The sequence below is a fragment of the Amyelois transitella genome, chromosome 3 (assembly GCF_032362555.1).
Source record: "Amyelois transitella isolate CPQ chromosome 3, ilAmyTran1.1, whole genome shotgun sequence".
NCBI lineage: Eukaryota > Metazoa > Arthropoda > Insecta > Lepidoptera > Pyralidae > Amyelois > Amyelois transitella.
The window spans coordinates 13602573-13629975 of NC_083506.1; the positions used below are offsets into that span (position 1 = coordinate 13602573).

General features: G+C 37.3%; 1 protein-coding gene across 1 annotated transcript in view; it reads right to left on the minus strand.

Annotated features, from left to right (window-relative positions):
* LOC106136730 (cell adhesion molecule Dscam2) overlaps nucleotides 1-25240 on the minus strand; it is a 196817-nt gene extending 171577 nt beyond the window's left edge. Inside the window, exon 1 of the mRNA XM_060949085.1 lies at nucleotides 25232-25240. Coding sequence (XP_060805068.1) covers nucleotides 25232-25240 — 9 coding nt within the window. The remainder of the gene's footprint in view (nucleotides 1-25231) is intronic.
* Nucleotides 25241-27403: the final 2163 nt, after the last annotated feature.

The following is a 27403-nucleotide window of genomic DNA, read 5'->3' on the forward strand; positions in this document are numbered from 1 at the left end:
TAGAACACAACTAGTAAAGGTACTATACTCGTACGTGTTTCAGTTGTCACTCAATAGATACAGATATCTCTGTCGTCTCTGATCGATAGCGTTATGATGGATCAGTGTGAACACGGTTTCATTAGTGACTATTTTAGGTCGGATATTCATGTAGTTTCGACGCAGTACTTTGAGCTATTGTGTTTATTTTGCTTGGTGGTATTAAAAGTCAATCAAAGGAGAAGTTTGTAATATATGTACATAGGTACGTACAACAACATTCGTGAGTATTACCAAAACAATTCTGAATGTATAAGAAAATTGTAGTTTTCTAGTATATAAAGTTTATCGGAGTTTAACTGTACACGAACATACAGTCATACGGACTCGCTTAAATAATCAAGCATTTATTAGAACTCAAATTAAAGTTCTAATGAATTGAGTATTTTTGTAAATTTTAGTTGCCAACATTATCGTGATAAAAATCTAAATCCTCTCAGGATTATATCTGAAGAAAACTCAAAAAAAGATTACGCTAATCCTTCTTCAGACAACAGCTGGCTTTCCGAGTAGATACGAATCTTTTAACTGACTTGTTAGGGCCCGGTAGAAGAGTAAACAATGGTTGTTTCTGTCTCGCTCACACGCCTGGTTACATAACCTAGTTTCGGTGTTAATGTGCTTCTCATTAGATATAATTTTCTCTATTGAAAATTGCATCTTGATATTCAAATTTTTCAACTTTACATGGTTTATATACATACACACATAATCACGTCGCTTTTCCGAAAGGGTAGGCAGATTCTACATAGTTCCACTTGCCGAGATCCCTGTTTTTGAAATTTCTAGTTGTGTTAAAACAGTTTTATTTAGGATTCATATAATTACTTACTGACTTCGTCTTTATGTATATTAACCCTACAGATGTTGTTTTAGTTTACAGATTTTATTTTTGAAATCGGATCAAAATCGGTACATGTGTAGACTGCCTTGAGTTAGCTTGTAATGTCAAAGTTCTAGCTTCGTTGTCACTCGACATTATTCGCCTCTCACCTAAAGTGTGTTACTTTTGTATTTATTTCTAAACTCTGTCTTTTTAAAATTAATTGCTGCTTAAAATTTGTAGCTGTTTTGTGCAAGCAACTTATTATTATTAAAAGACCTGATCCAGTGAGTATTAATAAAAATAGAAAAGATAAGTAGGTAAAAACAGATTTAAGAATATGGTTGAAAAATGATTGATACATAATTCATTCTTTCTTATAATCATGTCTATAGCCTTTGCGGGGTAGACAGAGCTCAGAGTATTTTTAATATTATGTATAATATAGTTAGAACTGTTAGAAGTGACGTGAAATAAAAATAAAAGCAAGAAAAATGATGTACCTATAAAAATATAATCAAAGTTAACGAGTTGTTTCCTAAAATCCAGTTGTAAGTTAAATATTTATGTTCTCTTCAGCCCGCATTTCAGAGATTTAATATCGAAATGGAAAACTTTATTATTGCTTGCAAACATTCCAAATTCCTTGGAATCATTGAACAATATTTATTTCTAAGCACGACCGTTCGCGAGTGTCACGCTGACCTCGAAATGATAACAGATATTGCACATTGAGGCAACCTGCATATTTAGGTAACTGGTATGAACCGTGATAGTGTAGCAGGCGTGATGATTTTGGCTCGACTCGGTATACCAGTGCAGCTATTGACAGCGAAGATTCTAAATCGCGCAAGCAAAGATTTCATGGATTGGAACCTCTGACACAACGTCGTCGGAGCCGCGGTTCCCCAAGCATAACAATGCGGTGATGATCTTACCTTTGTGGCGGTCGAGCCAAAATCATCGCTCCCGCTACAAGCGATTATTTAGACCAGTGTTATACCTGGGGAACCGCCCGACAGACTAAGTTGTATTGGAGGTTCCAATCGATAAAATCTTTGCTTGCGCGTTTTAGAATCTTCGCTATCCTCGGCTGACGGCATAGCATGATTCCTTTTTTAAAATTACATACATACATGTAATCACGTCTATATCCCTTGCGGGGTAGACAGAGCCAACAGTCTTGTAAAGACTGATAGGCCACGTTCAGCTATTTGGCTTTAAGATAGAATTGAGATTCAAAGAGTGACAGGTTGCTAGCCCATCGCCTAAAAAAGAATCCCAAGTATGTAAGCCTATCCCTTAGTCGTCTTTTACGACATCCATGGGAAAGAGATGGAGTGGTCCCATTCTTTTTAAAATTACTAAATAAATAAATAAAACTATCATACTTTCGAGATGTTTAACAAACTGTAAACATTTTACCAGTGTCGACTGGTCTCTCCTTTACCAGGTCTACGTGAAGCGTCTCGTTTCGAGCATTCGTCAAATATTTGTCAAACAAATGTCGCATTGTTCCGAGGGCCGTCCTCGCAGCCCGAGAGGGACGCCCTCCACTGGAGAGTACCGAGTTTAGCGTTCTTGTGCCCTCTATAGCGCTGCCCTGGTATAAACTAAAATGCCGTTATCTGCCAAATCCTTGTTTTAAGTAAAACGTCAAAAACTGCTGTAAAAATTTAAACTGATGCCATTCATCAATGAGAACGCCTATTTATGATTTAAAGGTACCAATAAGTCGTATATACAGATCGAAAGAGATTTTTTTTTTCTTATTTTACTGGTAAAAAAGGTGTAAATCCTGATGTCAGATAACGACATTTTAGTTATACCACGGCAGAACGGACGAATTAAGGTGCGGGTGGAGTGTTAACATTCTTTGAGCCACGGTCGTTATGAGCTTTGAATTTAGGTTACAAAGGTTATAGGCAACATTATTTTGCATGCGTACTTTAATACAAATAATCACGTCTTTATCCTTAATGGGCTATACAGAGTCAACACTCTTGAATAGAATAAAAGGCCATGTCTAGCTTGCATGCGTAAGTAATAAAAATAAATATAAATGTAAACTTAACTGCCGTGTGGATTCCGGCACTTTAATATAGAACTGCTTGCGTATATATTGCGTGAATGTCGTAAAAGGCGACTAAAGTATAGGTTTCTAAACGTGGGATTCCTCTTTTAGGTGATGAGCTAGCAACCTGTTACTATTTGAATCTCAATTCCATCATGAAGCTATACAACCAAACTTTGCCTTTAGTATTTTTAAGATGGCTATGTCTACCTCGCATGGATTATAGACGTGTTTACATTAATGAATGAATATGGGTATGTATATCGTTTTAATCAAAAATTAGGAAATTGTCATTGAAAAGTTATTAGCAGGAAACTATAAACAGCCTTTAAGTACAAATTGTGGTATATTTATTCCGCCTTTCGGCTTCTATACGGCCGCCCGGGGCCGGCTCGGCCGCCGTCCGGGCCGCAATTAAATTGTTCCGAATTTCCCCGGGGCGCTCGCCGTAAGTGAGGGCTTCGGTTGCCAGACACCCTGAACCTATACGTTTAAAGTCATGGCTTTAATTCGATTGCTGTAAGGTACAAAATGCGAAGAACAATTTTTCATTGCCTATGATGATTAGCACAGCATCCGTTATCAAGAAGGCACTATGCTACTATAAATAATAATAATAAATGTTTATTTCTCTCCACAAAACAAGAAATCTTAATACTTTAAAGTACCAAATTAACTACTTGAATTTGTGGGAGCTGACGCCTGTACTAGGAATGCACCTGTATTACAAGTCATCAGGCCCTATATATTAAGGTTAGTATAACGACACTCTTGTATCAAAAAATCTTTTTTAGTTGCATTCTATTAATTGCTAGCCGTTGTTCTCACGGCGAAAGAAAATATTATGAGGAATCTCTTAGTAATAAAATTTTGATACGAATTTGTTCAGTAGATTTTGCGTGAAAAAAGTAACTTTATACTTACATAATACATAGATAATAAATAAATATATACGGGACAGATTACACAGATTGTGTTGGTCTCTAGAGACTTCTGATATGAGATACTTAATCAACGATACTATATTTAAAAATAAATAATATATATAAACATGCAAGACCCAAGCCACTTAGAGAAAGTTCGTTTCTCATCATGTCCTGGCAAACCTTCGAACCCGGGACTCTGTCACAGACAAGCGCACTACCACTACGCCATAGAGGCCGTCAAGGAATAATCACAATTAACAAACAGAAATCTTTGTCTGTCTATAACTGAATAATGACGTAACTGAAGCCTGCACGTGTTATCCAAAGCAATAACAATTTCAAACAGATCTACATAATCCGACTTATAGCAAATTGGGTATAAACTATGTATGGACCAACAGGAAGCCCACAACCGGATCCAGAAAATCCCATTTCCTGTTACAAACCTCGGGAATCAGGCCGGGATCGCATCAAGCCGATTCGCTCAATCTATGATATTTGGTGATTAAATGCTAATCGTGAATGGATTTAATGAATCAATTAATATTCCCCTGTTTGAGGTAACTAAGTTACTGATATAAATACTAGCTTAAATAAGGCGATGAGCAGACGTGAATGAGATAAGAAACGGCTAAAGAAAAAAAAAATATTGTCATGCAAATAGCCGATCATGTAAAATGCCCTTTTTTACATTATGTGAAGTGTAATTTTCTAATAGTGTGTTGTACCAATACAATTAGGGTTATTTGAATCTGATTAATTATGATGACTGATTCTAAGACGAATTTGACATAAATTCCAAATGAGTGAATTGCGCACTTTGTTCCGTATTTTGCATACAAAAAATAAAATACAAACAACAAAAAAACTTAATCAAAAAACATTTTTTTCTTTTTTTAAAAGCGAGTTATCAAAAACCAATTCCCAATAAAATCCGTCATGCATGCAATAATGATTCAAAGCGTAGTACGTCCATCTAGTTCCGATCGGAACGTGCTTCCCAACGCCCTACATCGGCCATGCCGAGTTACACACTATATCTAGTGATCGCTGATATTATATCGTGTCGGATATCGAATGCCGGTTCCCATTCGACGTGAAATCCCTTTGTTTTACAGTTAGTTGGTTGAACAAGTTTTGAAATGGTATCAAAGCTTGTACATACATACATACATAAAATCACGCCTCTTTCCCGGAGGGGTAGGCAGAGACTATATCTTTCCACCCGTCGCGATCTCTGCATACTTCCTTCGCTTCATCCACATTCATTCTCTTCATGCCAGCTCGACGGTTTCGGGTACTCTTGACCTGACCCTTTGCCAGGACGTCCTTAATTGTACGGATTGTATTGATTGTATTGATTCAAAGCTTGTACGGTTGACACAAATGATCGCCGCATTGTGGATGATTATTTTTCACCGTGCCCAATTAGAAAGCTGTAATTTGGAGACATAATAATTAATATTTTTTAGCTTTAACGTCGCACCGATTGCAGAAAAGGCCCGAGAAGGATGACTGAGATGGTATGGTCACATAAAACACGCTGTGGAGATCATTTGGTGCAAGACGCTTTGAAGCCAAAAGAGGGCGGTGCCGCCCGCCATTGACCTGGTGGTCAAGCATCGACAGGAACCTCAAGAAAGCCCAACTTTTCGATGTGACAACTCAGGATGGATAAACCTATCGCAAATTAGTGAGACGACTAAATAATGTTATAGAGATTGGACAAAGAAGAAGGTTTTTAAGGCTTTAGTAATTAGATATTCGTCAATAAGAAGTGTGTGTGAAATGTCTTACGACCATAGCGGTGATGACTAAAGTTTTCACTTTTGTCATCATTCTAGTTATGTTTCATGGGGTGTAATAAAAACGGTCTTAATTTTAATAAATCAATTAGGTATTACACATACGGGACCAATTATACAGATTGAGTTAGTATCGAAGTAATTTCGAAACTTGTGTAAAAAGATACCAACTCAACGATACTATATTAATAATAAATACTTATATAGATAAACATCCTAGACCAAAATAAATGCAAAGCGTCAATTTATATTTGTATGCTATACGTATACTATAATTATCAACGCGACTGCTCGCCACTAATTGGGCTTATTATGTTTTTCATATACACAAATAAGTTTTTACATAGCTTCGTATGAAATGCGTCACTTTGACTCCTAACCGGGTGGTTCCAGTGAAATTTTCGGTTGTAATAATGATAAATGAGTGCTCTTTTATTAATAGGAACAAGTAACTTACATACTTGCTAGATTCTACCTGCAGCCTCACCGCGCCACCTACAAAAAAATACAGGTTTTTTTGCAAAATGCCACGGGAACTACAGTTTTCCGAAAGGTTCTCTATTTATTTGAATTCCTATTCTTGCCTTGCTAGCAGGTCTTAGGTACAAATCTCACGGTAACTTTAGTTTTTAACGGGATGAAAGGTACTCTATTTCATTTAATTGTTTCTTTACTAGCAGATCATGAGCCTTTCATAGGGAATCGAAAGCCTAAAAGCCTCTTTTAAAAATATACCAATTTTAATTCTCATACAAGCAAAGTAACAAAATTAGAATGTACAGTGTGTACATATTTTATTTTATCTTCATTTATTTTACGAAATATTCGTAATGACATAATCAGTTCTACATTAATTCATGTTTTTTAATGTAGACAATGTGCATTCGTCGACGATTTAGATTTAAGAGATCTATATTTGTAAATTGACGTCCGATTAAAATGCTAAAATGCTGCAGTGTAGTTCTTCTACACATGCGCTTTGGAAGCGGTAGTAGTTATAATTAGATTTAAGTGATGTGACGTCAATAGGTGATACCTTGTATCCAATTTTGAAAATAAATCTAATCTATTCTAAAGTGTCAAAATTAATAGCAAATATTCACGTCTATGTCGTTTTCCAGAAATTAATGAAATAAGCGCCTGTTAAACTGTAGTACTGCTAACTCACGTCTCCGCTGACAAGGGTTTAACTACACCTACATCAAATTGAAACTTGACAACGTAATTGGCATATATTTTGCCATTAAGTATTGATATTCAACGGTTTGTAAATCTATACTAATATTATAAAGCTGAAGAGTTTGTTGGTTTGTTTGAACGCGCCAATCTCAGTAACTATTGGTTCGAATTGAAAAATTATTTTTGTGTTTATTAGACCACTAGAGGCCGCCCGCGACTTCGTCCGCATGGAAACCCTATCAATCCCGCGGGAACTCTGGGATAAAAAGTAGCCTATGTGTTATTCTGGGTCTTCAGCTACCTACATACCAAATTTCATGGTAATCGGTTCAGTAGTTTTTGCGTGAAAGAGTAACAAACATCCATACATCCATACAAACTTTCGCCTTTATAATAGTAGTAGGATTTATCGAGGAAGGCTTTAGGCTATATAACATCACGCTGCAACTATTAAGAGCGAATAAATAATGGAAAATGTGAAAAAAACGGGGAAAATTATTCATCCTTGAGGGCTTCAATGATGCCCAAAATAACTATTCCACGCGGTCGAAGTCGCGGGCACAGTTAGTTGAATATATACTGCGTGTACCGATATTAGCATCTAAAAATGTAAATGTAGAAACTACTTTCTTGTTTTGAACTTCACGAGACTAGTATGGCACGTACGATAAACTATCGCTGTCCCGCTTTCCGTCATAATAAAAAACGAAACAGCGATAGTTTTTTGCGCGATAAAACTTTAATGCCATGTTACTGGAAGCATTTGCGCCCTTGATAGCTTCACTATTACATCAGTCACTTGGTTAGTTGATATTGTATAGAGTCAGTCAGTCAGTCAGTGGTCGAATCCGTAAGATGTCCGGTTAGAATGCGTGATGCGTGGGGTATAGGTTCGAATCCCACCTCGGCCATGTACCAATGACTATTTTCGAAGTTACGTACATTAGTTTGAATACTAACCGATGCTCTTACGGTGAGAGAAAACATCGTGAGGAAACCTGCACATTCAGGCAAGTGGATGTGTAACCATTCCTGCAAAGGTTGCGGAGGTCAGTTGGGATTCGCTTTGTGTACAAACCTGACTCACCCAATCCAGGATTCATGGTCGAGGGCATACCCGGGGTATGCTTCTCTCCAGAGTCGTGAGGATGCAACTAAAGCCAGTAGGAAAAAGATTGTAAGTTGATATTGTATTCATTGTAGCTTGCATGCTAGTCTGGTAGCGAGGAAAAAAACATAGTCTGTGCCAGCTGCTTCTCTTCCCGTGCACATTGTAAAAGCCAATCAAAGAAATGGCTTATAAACAGACGATTCTCCTCATATTCAATGGGCTACTTGTCCCTATTGAATCTCAATCCATAAAGTTACACAGCTAAACGGAGTCTTGCAGTCTTTTCAAACCGCCGGCTCTGTCTACCCCGTAAGGGATAAGGACGTGATTGTATGTCTCATGTGCTTCTCGCGACATAATTGGATCGTGCTGGCATCCGAGCGGGCAGGCTCGCCGCTGATAGCTTCTCCATTCGGTCGGATCTGCAAACACATAACGCTTTGTAAGTTTACATTAGGCGATAGCTTCATAAGTACCACGGCAGAAGTGTCACTCGTTTGAATCAGAACACATTTTCGTTTTTTACTACCAGGGAAAATATGAGAAACTTAATATATAAATACATATTATAATCACGTCTATAATCTTGCGGGGTAGACAGAGCGAACAGTCTTGAAAAGACTGAAAGGCTGTTTGGTTTAATGACATAATTGACATTCAAATAGAGATAGGTTGCTAGCCCATCGTCTAAAAGAAGAATCCTAAGTTTATAAGCCTATCCCTAAGTAGCTTTTTACGACATTTATGGGTACGAGATGGAGTAGTCCTATCTTTTTACCCATTAGTGCTCTCGAACCACACGGCACATAATAGTCTGTCATATATTTATTTATTTACAACAAGTATAAAAATAAATTAAACTAAATAAATGTTCACGTAAATATTCTCGAAAAAGATGTAATATATATTTTTATCTTGATCAAATTAAGGACGTCCTGGTGAAGGGTCAGGTCAAAAGTGCCCGAAACCGCCGAGCTTGCATGAAGAGAGTTATGAATGTGGATGAAGCAAAGGAAGTATGCAGGGATCGTGGCAAGTGGAAAGAGGTAGTCTCTGCCTACCCCTCCGGGAAAGAGGCGTGAGTTTATGTATGTATGTATATATTTTTTTCAGTGAGAGTGGAATTAAACATTAAAGATCTGCTACCTGAAAGATCTGTTTAGTAATTTATGTAATCCTTTTTTATGTTTTCACAATAAGATAACGCTAGCCTACCGTATTACGTACGTCTAATAGACAATGTATCTACACCCGTTATCCTGTTACTAGATATGTTTGATCCCGGCTTCCCGACCATCGCACTTGTATGGCTCGGAAGACCAGCGGGGGAGTGATACTGCCTTAAGTTAATCGAGATACGGGTAAGGTACAGTTTAAATTACTCGCGAGTCATGTCTTATACGAGACAATATAAATAAATAAATATATACGGGACAAATTACACTGATTGAGTTAGCCTCGATGTAAGTTCGAGACTTGTGTTACGAGATACTAACTTAACGATACTATATTTTATAATAAATACTTATATAGATAAATATCCATGACCCAGGCCAATCAGAAAAGTTCTTTTCTCATCTTGGCCGGGATTCGAACCCGGGACCTCCGAAGACAATATAATTACGTCCATAACAAGAATTCTTCTAACTAACCATTGTTGTTTACAGTGTTCAGAAGCCAATAGGCAAAGACTAAAGTTAAATGTTTCTGCGTGTCCGTCTGAATGTCATAGCAATTTTACTCTGAAACTACTTCACGCTACCTAGAAGGTTAAATTTGGTATAAAATATAGCCGTATATTTTTTTAACTTAAATGACACCATTGCTTTCCTTACATAATGTAATTTAGGGAAAAATAAATTGTTTTTTTTTATTTTTATTTTAATCGAGCATCGTTGGATAGGAAAGTTACATGACGGTTATAAAAAATGAATTAAGAAGACGTTCAAGAATGACTTTGGAAGAAAACTAGGTTTGTATTAGAAATCCAGCTCTTTAGATATAACCAGAACATAGGCTTGAACAATGATGAGAGATGAAAAACGAATTGCCTACACTTTCAATTTTATCTCAATCTAGAGGACACCGCGACTTCGTCCGCGTGGAATCAATCCCGCGGGAACTCCGATATAAAAAGTAGCCCAAATTTTATTATACCAAATTTAATTCAAAATAAAAAAAATATCAAAATTTTTTATTCATTATTCATAATCATTCTATTTTTTTTTATTTTGAATTAAATTTGGTATGTAGGTAGCTGAAGACCATAATAATCATAATAATCTTAATCGGTTCAGTAGTTTTTGCGTGAAAGAGTAACAAACATCGATACTGACATACTCAGAAACTTTCGAATTTAAAATATTAGTAGGATATTTCAATTTTTGCCTTAAATAATTTAATAGCCAACCACAGTGCTCAAGCTAGACCAGGCTTCGAGCACCCTACACGGCGCGCGCCGCTGGCACTTAATTGCATTAAACGAGGCTTCTGCCCCACGACCAGCGGTCTATGTCGGCATGCGAGTAGGTACTTCACTAGTTATCCGCCCCGGTTTTGTATATACGTACTACAATTTAGGTACAGTTGAATAATTACTTTTGCTACACTAATCTGTCTATATGTATCACTTCATCACTTCATTAATAAAATCAGCTAAATTTTAAAGTGATTAATATTTTAGATATATTCGATTTTCAGCAGGTTTGAACAGGTATAGCAAACACTGAGAATTTTGCTCTATCAACATCAACTACTTAAAGTAAATTGTATTTGCTTGTTTCAAATCAATGATATAAATTTTATAAAAACAGATCAATCTATATAAATTAACTACTTTACTTTACTAGACATGAAATCTATTTTACAATTCTGAAGCTGTGTCAATTTTAATTCCAGGAGAATATTTACTATACTATTTTAAAACATAATCATTCTATAAATAACATTTATAATTATGTACTTACTCAAATAATTCATCATTGTACAGTGACCAAAATATTTAACTTCATTGAATTTCCTTTGCTGACTGTACCACTATCACTTGACACCTAATATCATTACTACCTATCGCTCTGCCGTCCGCAACATATAACATAACGCAATTTGCAAAGAGGTACTTACATTTATTGAACCTGGAAAGGGACTATACTCTCTATTTTATCGTATTTTTCACTCGACAGTGACATACGAGTATAGACAACTATCGCTGTGTGAACGAGCTAACTCTGAAATTTGTATTGTTTTTCTTTTAATAAGAAACTTAGATAACAGAAACAATGCAATGTTTAAATAGGACTTTTGATTTTCTTTTAGTTTGACGGTGTCCTTTGAAGAATGTTTTATATGTAAAAAGTTGGGGAATTATTTCGACATTAATTATAATGACAGTGAAAATGCAGGAAAAAGAGTTGCGTGGTTATAAAAAAAATTAAACATACAAAAAACAGGTAGCGACTTAGTTTTAAGCTATATAATAAATCATTATACAATACTTTATCTGTTTATCATAGCTAAAGACAATAACTTCGAAGGTAATAAATAATAATATGTCTCATATATCGCTTATATTCTCTGATCTGTGATATCTCAGTAACGTCGTGAATCAAAAGGGCAATTAATTATGAGTGTAATATCACGTCGCTCGAACAAAGGATGGTAATTATTCTGAATTAGAAGTGCTATTATTAATATTTTGGTATAACAGAATAGAAACGTTTTTTAAGGATGTGAAATAATAATATGTCTAAGATTTTTCATGTGAACAAAAAAAAAAGGAACATATGTATAACAGTTCATTTGGTGTGCAGTGGTTATTACCTGTGAATCACAGCTTCAATACTCGTTAATGGAACGAAGATACGACTTTTACCTCTTTGTCTGGATCTTGAATATTATTCATGTTATTTTTATATAGTTATTTGTTTGTTTGTAATATCTTTATTGCATAGAAATTTACACAGTATCAAGAAAATAGTACATAGTTATAAAATAAAGTTATTATGTCTTGAATTACTGTCCTAGCACAAATCGAGGACGTAATTTGGGTCTAGCTCCATTTATGTGATTTGTTTGGAATTAGTTAATTTTGAAAACTGGTTATTAATAGACATTTTTTTAAAACGTTCCAAATACAGGCAAGTTATACGAAAAAGCATTATACAATTTATAAATAAAACAGGCATAAAACGCGAACGTGACTTATCTATATTTTATATCAGACCTTTCGAATCATGTTACTATGATCCGTGGTCACCGAGCAATTCAACTCAGCTCTCTCACAACATGCGAGTCAATTTGCAATTGCACTAAACTGCACTATCAAATGTGTCCTACCCCTTGGCGCAGCGGAGCCTAAACTTTGTTACCGGCGGCCCACATTGCCTTCGTAGAACGTCAAAGGCCTGTGTCTACATGCGAGACCCTCCTACCAGGATATTACATTAGCCCGCTACTGCATACAAATATTTGATAGATACACGAAAGTTTATTAAGGTTAATTGCTTGTTAGATATTGATTGGTTAAGGTACTTTGGTTTTTAGACTTATAAAATTCAGGAACAACCTGTCATATAATTATATGTATTTCTGTAAGCACAACCTTAGTGCCGTGTGGTTCCCGGCACCAATAAAAATAGGACTACTCCACCTCTTTCCCATGGATGTTGTAAAAGTCGATTAAAGAATAGGCTTATAAACTAGGAATTCTTCTTTTAAGTGATGGGCTAGCAACCTGTCATTATTTGAATCTCAATTCTATCATTAACCCATACAGCTGAAAGTGGCCCCTTTGTCTCTTCGAAAATGTTGACTCTGTCTACCCCGCAAGGAATATAGACGTGATTATATGTATGTTTTTACAATTTTTTTTCAAGATTTCTGCATTTTTTAAGTAGTTTATTCTATGAATAGTATACAATATTAAAAAAAAATATTATCAGAAAAGCTGGTAGCGCAATATGTGATGTGTTGTTTAAGCCGAATAAACTTGGGATTCGGTTTTGGGCGTTGGGCTAGCAACCTGTCACTGCATTAATACTGAGGTTGCTATTGCTAGCCCATAGCCTTAAAGAAGAATTCCAAGTTTATTGGTCTAAATAAATAAATATATACGGGACAAATTACACAGATTGAGTTAGCCTCGAAGGAATTTCGAAATTTGTGTTACGAGATACCCTGACCGGGATTCGAACCCGGGACCTCCGGTGACACAGACAAGCGTATTACCGTAAATATTTTTCGCTAACCAACACATGTGAACATGGCATTTCATAATTTTCAAAACTGTCTCCTGTCTTACCGTAAGGGATGAAACGTGATTACATGTATGTAGGTATGTGATGATTTCTTTTCAAAGACTTCAGACGTTCTCATTTCTAGATATCGTGGCGCAATAAAAAGCTGTCGATTGTTATCATACGTCGGCCTCTTCAAAACGTAGTAATATCGAGGAAACTCAAAACTAACATTGAAGTTGGTAACTCGAGCTAAGTTTCGACTTTTGATCATTATTTATTACGTGACGTGACAACAAGGGAAATAAGTTAGCGTTGTCGAGGCGATGCTTGTCCCGAATTAAGATTAATATACTTGGCAATTCACTAATCAAACTTCGCAAAATTTATTGTTTCGGATCTGAAGCATACAGTTTTCTTTGAGTTTTTAGATTTTTTAATGACGGAGAACACGTTTTTTCACTCAAATATTATGTGGATGATGCGAAAGAAGTATTTAACACGCGGATTACATTTTTATAAGTATTACATACATACATACATAAAATCACGCCTCTTTCCCGGAGGGGTTGGCAGAGACTACCTCTTTCCACTTGCCACGATCTCTGCATACTTCTTTCGCTTCGTCCACATTCATAACTCTCTTCATACAAGCTCGGCGGTTTCGGGTACTTTTGACCTGACCCTTTACCAGGACGTCCTTAATTTGATCAAGATACGTTCGTCTAGGTCTTCCCACTCCGACCTTTCCCTCCACACTCTCCTTGTATATCTGCTTAGTCAACCTGCTTTCATTCATCCTCTCCACATGACCGAACCATCTTAACATACCCTTTTCTATTCCTGTAACTACATCTTCTTTCACATCACAACATTCCCTTATCACGCTGTTCCTTATCCTGTCACTCAATTTCACACCCATCATACTCCTTAACGCTCTCATTTCCACTGCATTTATTCTGCTTTCATGCTTCTTTTGCCATACCCAACTTTCACTCCCATACATTAATGTCGGGACCAACACGCCCCTGTGCACAGCCAGTCGAGCCTTTTTGGATAGTTTCTGACTGCTCATAAAGGCATGCAAAGCTCCATTCACCATGTTCCCCGCGTTCACTCTCCTTTCAATATCACTATCATACTTGCCATCTGATGTAAACTTTGATCCTAGATATACAAACTCTTTCACTTGCTCCACTTTTTCTCCTCCAATCAAAATATTACATGCTGTCATTTCTTTCTCCATTTCAAAAACCAGTGTTTTAGTTTTACTTACGTTCACTTTCATTCCTTTCTCTTTTAAAGCTTCATGCATACAGTTTACCATCTCCTGTAACTTCTCCGCTGATGACGCCAGTATAACCTGATCGTCGGCATAGAGCAGACATTTGACGAGTAACTCATTCATCCTTAATCCACTTTTAGACTCTTTCAAATCTGTCAAACAGCTATCCATAAATAGGTTGAACAGCCACGGTGACGCAACACATCCTTGCCTAACGCCTTTCTCAATCTTAAACCACTCAGTGTGCGCTCCGTTTATCCTGACACAAGCACTCGAATCCTCATATAAGGATTTCAGTGCTCGTATTAAGAGACTGCTCACCCCATGCATAGAAAGTGCTGACCACAATTCATTCCTCTCAACTCTGTCATAGGCCTTTTCCAGATCTACGAATGTGCAATAGACTTTTTGACTCTTGGCCAAAAACTTTTCGGCTATGCACCGCAAGGAAAAGACCTGATCAGTACATCCCATTCCCTTTCGAAATCCCGCTTGAGCATCCCATATTTTGTCATCAGTTTCATTCCTGACTCTATTAATCAATACCTTAGCATACAATTTGCCGACGACGCTAAGCAGGCTTATACCACGATAATTTTTGCAGTCCAGCTGTGACCCTTTTCCTTTGTAAAGTGGCACGATAACAGCCTTACACCAATCTTTTGGTACTCGGCCGCTTCTCCAACACAAATTGAAAAGGCAGTACAACTGACTAGCTACTACGCCTTTTCCTGCTTTAAGCATCTCGACCGACACTCTATCACACCCAGCAGCCTTTCCCGCTTTCATACTCTTAAGTGCTTCCACAATTTCGAACATTTCAATTTCGCCTTCCATCTCATTCTCTTTTTCTTCGCTATAGCAGAAATCTTTCTTATTTCCTTCCTTTTTTTCAAATAAACTTTCAAAATAGTCCTTCCATATCTTTAGTACACATTCTTCTCCTTTCACAACGCTACCATCCTGGCATCTGATCCTAGTCAGCTCTCTGGTTATAGTATTTCCTCGGGCTGACCTTACGGATTTCCAGAATACTTTCAGATTTGACTGAAAGTCTTCTGATAGCCTTTTATCAAAATCCTCTTTATACTCTTCTTTCTTTCTAATCACAGCTTTCTTAACCAAATCTTTCATTTTCTTATATTCCTTACGTGCTTCATTCACATCTTCATCTATAACCTCTTGCATTCTTAAGTTAGCTTTTGCTGCTAACAAATCCAGCCATGCTTTCTTCTTTAATCGCACAAGTTCTTGCACATCTTTACTCATCCACGCATTTTTGTGATTTTTTCCTTTCCTTCTTCTACTTACACCACACACTTCAACAGCTACTTTCACAATTCTTTCTTTAAATTCCTTCCATCCATCTTCAATATCGCTCATTTCCTCTAAATCTTCAAATTCATCCTTCAGTCTATTAATATACTTCTTACCTACATCCATATCTTGCAAATTTTCTACTTTTACTCTTTCCAAAGCGCTGGTTTGCTCCCTTACCCTGTGCCGCCAGCGATTGAAGATACCCCTTATCCGGGATATCACCAGTAAATGGTCCGAGTCAATGCCAGCACCGCGATATGCACGGGTATCCAGCACTTTGTTCTTCAATCTTTCATCTACAATCACAAAGTCTATCATACTTTTTAAAATACCTTCCACTCTTGTGTAGGTGTGGATCTCTTTATGTTGAAACATTGAGTTCGACACAAAAAGATCCCACTCTAGACAAATTTCTAATACACTTCTTCCATTATCATTCACCTTTTCGTCACCAAACGCACCAAGCACCTTTTCATATCCATCACGCTTTACACCCACCCATCCATTAAAATCACCTAACATAATAATCTTCTCATTTGGCTTGGTAACTTTCAATACTTCTCTTACACTATTCCAGAACTCCTCGTTTTCGCTTTTTGCTGATGTTGTACCCCTCGAACCCACATCCCAAGGTGCATAAACACCTAGAACGAAGATCCGAGTGATTCCAACTTTCAGCCTAATCCATAGAAGACGAGGGCTGACACACTCATACTCATTCACGCACTCAGCCATTCGTGCAGAAAGAATTAGACCGACCCCTTGACAGCCTCGGCTGGTACTGGAAATTCCAGACCAATACGCCGTGTAAGGGCCGTGCTGCGTCGCGTCGCATCCTTTCCGCTTCGTTTCATTCACGCACAACACATCCAAACGTCTTTCATCCATCATCTGGCATACTTCCTCAATCTTATCCTTCATTCCTCCTCTTACATTCATCGTCGCAAAGCGGCTTTCAGCAGACCGCATACCGCTCCCGCCGGGAACGAGACGTGATGGGGTGCGGACACCATCGCCGCCATCTAGGTGCTCTTTCAAAAAATTTGCATCCATGCGATTCCCACGAGACGCTAGGGAAAAATTTTGTCCGCCCCAGCAGAGCCCCGCATGCCAGGGTAAGGCTAGCCATTACCTGGGGGTCGCCCAACCCCATGGCGGAAGTGGCACGCTCGAGACTAGGCTCGCCCCTAGCCATGCATCCATCGGCGCGGCAGACCTTAGATTGGCAGAATTTATAAGTATTGTAGTAAAATAACAATGGAAACTTCCGCAGAGCAAAAAATATCACTTATATGACGTACGAGTACGTACCTACATTAATTAAAGTGAGTACGAAATATCCGTGTGGTTCCCTGCACCAGTACAAAAAAGAATAGGACCAATCCATCTCTTTCCCATGGATGTCGTAAAAGGCGACTAAGGGATACGCTTACAAACTTGGGATTCTTTTTTACGCGATGGGCTAGCAACCTGTCACTATTTGAATCTCAATTCTATCATTAAGCCAAATAGCTGAGCGTGGCCTATTCGTCTTTTAAAGACTGTTGGCTCTGTCTACCCCACAAGGGATATAGACGTGGCCATATGTATGTATGTACGAAATATCAAAACTCAGATTAATTTCAGATTCATTTAATTATAACGAGGGTAATGAATATTATACACATTTTGTGTTTTTGTTTTTCTAAAAGGGAATACAACTCGAAAACTAGAGAATTAATATCGTGCATCAAAACCGCATTTGCAATAATGTAAGCACAGAGATAACATACGCAGCGCACCCCTCCCCCCACTCCTCCCGCGTCCCATAGCAGGAGAGAGGAGCCATGGACTTATATTTGTAGACTAGTCATAATGAGAACAAATATAAGAGAGATAATTAATGATTTTTTTTTGCAAAGAATAAATTTAAAACCTACTGTACCGATTTTAATTTGATATTTTTCATACAGATCGACCAAACCTTCAGGATAAATAGAATTAAGTAACATAAGCTACGTTTTTCTTGAACAAAACGACGCTTGAAAACGATACCTACGGGGTCCATAGCTGTTCTTTACTATGAGACCACTGTACACGGTTCCCATACACTTCTATTAGAATTTAGTGCCAATTACCTTTATTTAACCGGCGCTGAATAAAACATTAAATACAAATAAAAAAGTTAATAATAAGAAAAACATTCATCTTTACTTGAACGCGGCCTTTCAGCCTTATCAAGACTCTTGGCGCTGTCTACCCCGCATGGGATATAGACGTTATATTATATTTATTTATGTTGTTTCCACATGCATATTCGACATCTATGCTTCGGAATCTTGCAAATGAAAAAAGCAACAGCAGCCTAATGTCTACTTTAAATTAAGTGTGTAGAGGTCTAGGGTCGGAAGCTCTTTGACCGGCGAGCTGTGAAATTGTTGGCTAATGTGTAATCGAAATCACTGTACATCAGCTGAGTTACATGTGAGCGTGTGGGCCAATCATGCGCACTGTATTCAAATCAATAATCATTCTACATCAGCAGAGTTACATGTGAGCAGCTTATGGGCCAATCTTGCGCATGTACATATTTAAATTAAGTTAACGCGCGTCTATTATAAAGACATTAAATTATTTTGTAGATAATTAGGTAACGTTGTATAAAAATATAATTTTCCTTTTATACTTTTAAATTATCGAACCAAACTGATTATCATGTTTATTCATAGACACAAAATAACGTTTGGACGGAAATACCTCCAAACGACTTAAATTAGAATATTAAATACCGCATACATGAAAATGATATTGAACTTTTCCCGTAAGAGTTGCCAAAAAGTATAACGAATTTCTAATTTAGGTGGGATAGGATGAGATATGCTGCTAAAGAAGATTCGTCGTAGTTTGCGTTTGGAAAACATCAGCGTATTTTGGGCATAACTACTGTTCGTAGTAACATAGGATTCTATCTTGAAATCACATCTATGCTCAATATTTTTAAACATACCAGCACTAGCCAGCTAGGCAACAGCTGCGGGTGTTACAGATTATAATGTTCTGATAGCCGCATCGAGAAATATACCACTGTTTATAACACACATTAAATTTATAGAGAAGAATTTAATTCAATACTTTGTGTTCTGCTTTTCCTCGGGGCTTGATTCATGAGAACTTCCAAAAGGTATGGTAAATTTTTGCTTAACCTATTCCTTAGATGCATACTTTTATGCATAAGGTATATAACCACCAGCAGTCGTCTAAAAAGAACATACATACATATGTACGTCTATATCCCTAGCGGGATAGACAGAGCCACCAGTCTTAAAAAGACTGATAGGCCACGCTCAGCTGTTTGGCTTAGTGATAGAATTGAGATTCAAATAGTGACAGGTTGCTAGCCCATCGCTCAAAAGAGGAATCTCAAGTTTATAAGCCTATCCCTTAGTCGCCTTTTACGACATCCGTGGGAAAGAGATGGTGGTCCTATTCTTTTTTGTAATGGTGCCGGGAACCACACGGCACAAAAAAAAGATTCTAAAAAGAATCCCAAGTTTATTAACAACCTAATTACATACTAGATAGTTACCAAACTTACTACCTACTTACAGTGCAATCAGAATAAGTCTCCAGGGACTAAGTGACCGGTCTCTACCACCTGGAGTTCGTTATCAACTGGTTTTACAGCTAACGTAGCAAATAAGATCCCTCGCCGCGGTAACAGGTCGTCAAAACAACATAATGTTCATATCATTATTTAAGGTACCTACTGAATTCTTTGAATGTCTTTTAATCTAAAACTACATATAAAAAACTAGCTGTGCCTGCGACTTTGTCCGCGTGAAATAGTTATTTTGGGCATCATTGAAGCCCTCAGGGATGAATGATTTTCCCCGTTTCTTTTCACATTTTTCATTATTTCTTCGCTCTTAATAGTTGCAGAGTGTATAATATAGCCTTAACCTTCCTCGATAAATGGCTATTCCACACAAAAATAATTTTTCAATTTGAACAAGTAGTTCCTGAGATTAGCGCGTTCAAACAAACAAACAAACTCTTCAACTTTATAATATTAGTATAGATATGTGCGGTAAAAGCAAAATTAATACAATGACGTCTGATATCTTACTCGTATTTTGCTTTTTCTTATCATGGCTAAATCGTAATAAAAGAAATGTGTTTTCAACATGATGAAAAACATATTTTGAGATTATCAAGATTTTCTTTGTTTTTACCTAAAGAACTAAAGCGGCCATTAACCTTGTCTACAAATTCTTACTATGTTAGTTACTTTGATGAAGATAGCATAATATACGAGGAAATTTAGGGTAAATCTCTCACATATCTTTGTCGAAGTTAAGTTTCAGAACCATCTCCGTGCATACCTAGTTGCAACCTCCACCATAGTGCTTCAGTGCCTGCGGTCTGCTTGCCCACAGTTATCTTTCTGCATATCATCTTTCACGACGTCAAGCCAATTTTTATACGGCCTGCGCCTTCTAACTAGGCTCGACGGAGTAGCATGTCAGACGTTTGTTACCCAGGGTAATTAACAGGTAATACCTTTATTCGGCACAACGCCATATCATCAGCATCCTAGTATTCGGTAAGTAGTAACAAAGCATTAAGAATTTCAAGCACTGTAGATTCCAGGAACTCGCTAAATTAAGTCAGGGAGTAAGAAATGTTTGTGTCGTTAGCTCGCTGGGAGTTCCCAACTTTTGAGATACTCGCCGGCTGCCTTTCCATTAATAAGTTAAATAATTATACAACAAAAGTGGTAACTGTTATTATGTTTTTTTATTTATTCAGTGGTTATCATTAATGTCAATATAAGGAGATTTTTTATTGAAGCGCATTAAAATATAAGTAAGTCATTGTTAAAAAAAATGCAGCTTTGGATTGCCCTCTGGGCAAAAAATAACCAAAGTATAGAATGGAGGTAATTTTGAATTACCTCCATTCTATACTTTGGTTATTTTACTTACACGTAGAGTACTAGATATGGAAAAAATTAACATTGAGTAAGATTCTTACTAGTAGGTAGTCACTTACTATGAGGCTTACTAAATCTTGGTTATTCGTCCCGTACATCAATAAAGAATTTATTTTTTGTAAGTAGTAAATCTTTCCATTACGTCAATTTGATCTCGCTACTTTCAATTTATCCAGACTTATAAAATTAAAATAATATTAAGAAAACCATACCCAAAAGAGTCATATTCCGATGTTGTAAGAGCTATATATTTCAATGTTCCTCCTCAGCATCATACGAGGTGGAAGTGGCCCCGGGAGGCAGTTATGCAGGTGCTAACGGCCGCTGTTAAGCAGGCAGCGACTATGGAACAGTTGGTGAGGAATCTTAAGGTATAAGAGGTTGTCTCTCTTGGCGTCCTTGAATGTCAACAATAAAACCTTTTTAATCTTCTGTTTCTTAGACTTGGACTCCGGCTCTGGTAAGATATAAAAGGTTTTGTTTTGATTGATTACTAATTATCTAGTTTATAAACATTCCTTGTCTGTTCTCTAACAGTCGTTTAGCCTACAAACGGTCAGTCGCCATAATTAGACAATAGAAGTCTTCAATCTAACAACGATACGTTGACAGCCTCAAAATTCCTAAACGCAGGTTACTACTTACATTCTGTCTTTTATGCCACATTTTAAATCCTTGATCCCTTGACATACTTCTTTCGTTCCATCTTTAAATGTCCGTTTTCTTCTTCAAATAGATATTTGAGATATATAACAAGGATTAAGGCCTTTTTAATTTTATCTTCTGTAACTTGCACCGCACGGCCGCGGCCCGGCCCGCATGTCGTAACAATAAACCGGACGCACGGACTCCGGCCGCGCTGTTACGATTATTTCATTGCCCTCTCTCATTGTTCGCGTCGTTTGTTCGAGTGTCGTACATAATATGGTTATTTGTTAAAGGATACTTGGTCTTTGTGTTCTTAATAACTTTCTATAAAAATTGTGGCAAAAGATGCTATATATGTGGTGTAGTAAATGACCATTTTCCCACAGTCTTTTTTATTTCCCGCGAGGAATATAAACGTAATTATATGTATATAAATCAAGAGAAACGGTTTTAAACATGAGACAGTTCCAACCCAAAAATATTTCAAAGGATGGACCAGCAACATGTCGAGCCTGTAGTAAAGTGAAATCTATGACGTGGAATATTAGAGCTTGATAAGTAGGTATGTGAAGTAATCGTGTACAATTATAAGATTGGTGCTCGATGTCTGAATGCATTAGAACGTTACATAAGTAATCAAAAAAATCCAACAAAAGTTTTGTTTAAGTAAATTATTTCTAAACGATTACATAGTAATGACGTCCTCCAAAACAGAGCTACATATTGATATATTGTAGACTAGGCATGAGAGATGAAATTATAATAACATATTTTGATCACAGCACGAATCAGATAATTATTTTTACTACATATTTTTATATACCAAAATTACGTAATAACTATTATTGCTTCTTAATATCAAATCAAATATAAATATTGTGCAAAACAGGTTACATATTTGTGATCATCGCTGTGAGCTGTCCTAATTGACGGACAATATCGTCAGTAAACAGGCATAGCACAAACAAGTTTAAGGATTTTAAATGAATGTGCCTTCAGGAATTTAGGTGCACCAAGGAGAACATTCTCGAAATTCCCACAAGAACCGAAATTAATGATATTTTTATTATACGAGAGCGTATTCTAGTTTATAATGACGTTACGCCAATAACATCGCTTAACGTATTACTCTTTTTGTGGGACATAAACTATAGGAAGCCTGTCGTAATTAGGCTAAAATGTTCTACGCATGTTTGATGCACCCAACGACCGCCAGTGTCCACATCTCCTCATTTCATTAATCTGTGGTGACGTGTGGGGCGGAGTGGCCATTCGATTAGATCAATATTTACCTGCAGCCATCATACGCAGGTTCAATGTATTGGGACTGTAACAATAATTTAGCTTGCAAAATTCAAATTATATACTAATTTTCCAATAAGTATTCTATATTTGAAAATATAATCAAGGGCATTGTTGCGTATTTGGTTTTGTTGTTTAATGCTTTTGAGTTAAGATTTTTTGCCTGATTTAAAGAAATGCTTTATTTTGATGGGAAATTGAACGCTTTTTTGTTGACCTCATAGTTACATACTTAAATATGGTCACGTCTATATCCCTTGTGGGGTAGACAGAGCCAACAGTCTTTAAAAAACTGATTGGCCACGTTCAACTATTTGGCTTAATGATAGAATTAAGATTCAAATAGTGACAGGTTGCTAGCCAATCGCCTAAAAAAGCATCCCAAGTTTATAGGCCCATCCCCTAGTCGCCTCTTACTAAGTACAAATCTGATGATAGACACGAGGAGAAATCGATGATAGAGTTATTCAAATTAAAAAATTTTGGTTTAAGTTTCAAAGCTTTCAATTCTTTTTTAACATAACTCTATGAACGTCATGAATACTCAATCAGCGCCGCAGAACTATTAATATGACAGAGGTACATCCGCCGCAGCCGCCGGCGCACTCGCGTCGCGGCCATTACTCACTGTCTGCTACAGGCGACAGTGCAGCGGGAGCGAAGAGGTAAGCATTTCTGGAGTATCTGCAATTAGATTTTAAAGTCACATTTATTAAAATACTATGTAAATATAGATTTTTTAAACTTGGGATTCTTCTTTAAGGCGATGGGCTAGCACTAATCACTATTGAGTCTGAAACTTAACTTCGACAAATATTTGGATCTCAATACTACCATTAAGCCAAACAGCTGAAAGTGGCCTATTAGTTAAAGACTTTTGGCTCTATCTACCCCGCAAGACATATAGACGTGATTGTACGTATATTCTCAATCAGAACCGACTTTCTCAGCCATATCACCTTCAGTGACAGAATGCCTTAAAAGCCTGTTATCTGCATGAGAAGAGCAGCAACTGGCATACGCAATGTTTTTTCTACGCTGACAGAACATCATGGAAGCGTGTTCCAAGCGACATTGCAGCGAGAGTGTCACAATAAGCATTTCTGGAGCATCTCCACTGACATTTTAGAACTATATAGTTCAGTGGTAGGCTCTAAAATTTGATGACGCTCCACGGGTTTTCACAAACAGAAGCGTGGCTCTTTAAATATGTGAAGGAGAAGGTGACTAAGAACAAAATGTGGAGAAGGTGACTAAGATAAATTTCTTGGTATCAAAATTCGTGGAAATCTCAAATGAAATTTGGAGTGAAATAAAAAAAATTGTGTACTGACTGGCCTACATACAATTGAGTGAAAAGCTAATGCGACCTCAGATGATACCATAATATTGAAAATTGTTCAAAATAAATACCTACACATAATCACATCTTTATCAAATATTGTCGACATTGAGATTCAGGTCAAAGGCATACCCCGTGCTTCTCTGCAGAGAGGTAAGGACGCAACTGGGACTAAAAGCCAGGGGGAATAGATGACATTGAAATTCAGATAATGACAAGTTGCTAGCCCATCGCGTAAAAGAAGAATATCAAGTTTATTATTCTCCCATAGTCGCATTTTACGACACCCATGAGAAAGAGAAGGAGTGGTCATCAAAATTTCACATTTTACAGCAATTGAACAAAAAAATAGATAGCTTTCAGTATTTTTGTAGTATCACATAAACATTAATTTAAAACAAAGCAACCTGGCACTATTTGAATCTCAATTCTATCATTTAGCCAAATAGCTGAAACTGTGGCCTATCAGTCTTTTTAAGACTGTTGGCTCTGTCTAACCCGCAAGGGATAAAGACGTGATTATATGTATTAATTTAAATAAGTCCCCAATAATTAAACGGACGGGTATTATAAATCCCCTCAAACAAATCAAAATGCATTTACCATTCGGGGGCAGCATCAATTACCGCATTGCAGGCAATAACTCGCATGATCGCGTCCTGTCAGCCGCATGCATCCTGTGACGTCACTGACCACAGCCTCCGGAGAGAATAGCCGCCGACATTCCACTAAGTGGGAATGGTATGATTCATTTTATAAATCGTAAGAGGCATTATTCTCTACTTCTTCGCTTGTCGAATCTGGCGGATTATATTCACGAATACCAGTAAGTTGTCAATGTATAGCAGCAGAGGATGACTAGATTCGGAGAAAATAACCGTATACTCTTCGTAGTGTTAGCACATGTCTTCTTAAATAAGGTTACTGGCAATACATACGTGGGAGTAGGCAGAGACAATGCTGACCACTTACAACAATACTTGCAGGTCTCAAATGTGTCCACTAGACATCAATTCACACATGCCCAAGGATTAACATAAATACATATAATCACGTCTATTTCCCTTGCGGGGTAGACAGAGCCACCATCCTTGAGAAAACTGATAGATTCAATTAGTGACAGTTTGCTAGCCCATCCCCAAAATGAACAATCACAGTTTTATAAACTTACCTTAGGCATCTTCTACGACATCCATGGAAAAGAGATCGAGCCTATTCTTTTTTATATTGGTGCCACTTACAAAAGGGTTATCTAAATTACTGAGCATTGTTAACTGTTGTCAAAAATGACAGGGACGATGCTACAGGCACCCAGCCAGACACCTTCAGCTTTGAAAAACCTCTGACACACCACATCAAAAGCCACATTCACCAGGAACACAACGATGATAATCACAAACATCGTCATGAAACTAAAAAAAATAATGGCGTGACTGAAGAAAAATGAGAAAGGAACAGTGCAATTCCATTAGGAGTAATTAGGATCCTCGTATGACAAACGCATCCTAAATGTGAGCACCAATTAAACGGAGAATTTCATTAGCGTGTATTGTCGGGTGGGGGGTGGGGGGAGGACGCGGTAGGGTTGAGTCTGTATGAAACTGAATACTAGCATCTTATTTGTTGGTTTGTTACCACTTTACGCATGATCAACCGAACCTTCTTGATAATTAGCTTATATACGAGTATGATACCCGTTAAAATTGTCGTCTCCGTTGGATTTGCGAACAACCTGTATTTTTTTTGTAGATGGCGTTAAATTTTCGCGTGGCAATTCAGCGAGTAATAGCTAGTATTAATATAACAGCAACTAAATGAAGCTACCTACGTAATATGCGGTTTTATTGAAGCAAAATTGTATTAAATTAGTGACGGGCGTTAAAATTATCCGTAAGCTTCTCAATAGTTGAAAATTTGTGATTTCTAATCGAAGAGAAAGCCAGGTCTTTTATTAAATCGAATCCCGGCCAGGGCACAAGTTTTGCACTTACATCGAGGCTAACTCAATCTGTGTAATTTGTCTCGTATATATTTATTATTTTTATCCAGCATTTGAATTATGAACGTTATCAGCCCTACCGGCTGATCTGGTGGTGGGGGTGGGGGGGACGCTCGTTTGTCATTGTCGATACTGAGCGGCGCTGTCAAACGAATTGGTTTAATTAAAATTTATTTGTTTGCGCCAACGGTTAGTGTTAAATCAGGTGTTGGGCCAATTTCTATATCGTCTCGTTGCGATGTGAGAGTTGGAACAACACTAAAGTTTAGAAGTAGATTGGCTACGAAGAAAACTTCCACCTGGGCTACAAAGAAGAACATCCTATATCGATTTCATGATTACCTTTATGGATGTTGGTCTATATAATATCAAAAGTTTAAAGGCCATCAAAACAGTATTTTAATACACAGATATTAGTTTCCACGGATTTTATTATTAACGAGGTGGACCAATAAGTCACAGAACTCTAGGCCAACGTTTAGCTGAATTGATATTCTTTTGAGAAAAATCGTTGGAAATTTTTACTGCACTAACATTTTTTTTTCCTCTAATTATTGCCTTTTATATACCAGTTTTATGCTAACACAATCAGCTCAATCTTCTGTGTAACATTATATAATTATTATCTTGCTTATAATTTTCAGCAAGCGCCATCTTGCCGAAAATAATTAAACCAAACATCCAAACTCCAGCCCTGCTACGCTTACAGCAAGCTCAAGGCACTGTTACTAAAGTGCTTTTCTTCCTTCGGGACCTGCTAGGTTACAACATTTTCACACAGATGGCGCCATGGCTGCGTTGTGCGCTAATGTCCCCACATTACCGGTAGATGTCTCAGTAGGTATCACAGTATTATGATATTTCCAAAATATATGTTACTACTTTTACATATTATATTTACGTACAAATGTATACTAAACTAGCTAGAGCGCACGGCTCGCGCGGTTTTTCTCGTAACCGTAACCACAATTATCGACATGTTTTTTTTTAATAACCTTCTCGAACGTGTCAGTTTACCGGGATGATATATAATGTATATAAGATGTTATAAAAGTATGTAAGGTACCTTTATAGAAACTTTCAAGAAAATAGGTCCAGTGGATTTTGCGTGATGCGTGTTCAGACAGACAGGCAAGAAAATTCACGACTACAGATTTGTCAACTGTATCGAAGTATTTTTGACGGCCTCTGTGGCGCAGCGGTAGTACGCTTGTCTGTGACACCGGAGGTCCCGGGTTCGAATCCCGGCCAGGGCATGATGAGAAAAGAACTTTTTCTGATTGGCCTGGGTCTTGGATGTTTATCTATATAAGTTTTTATTATAAAATATAGTATCGTTAAGTT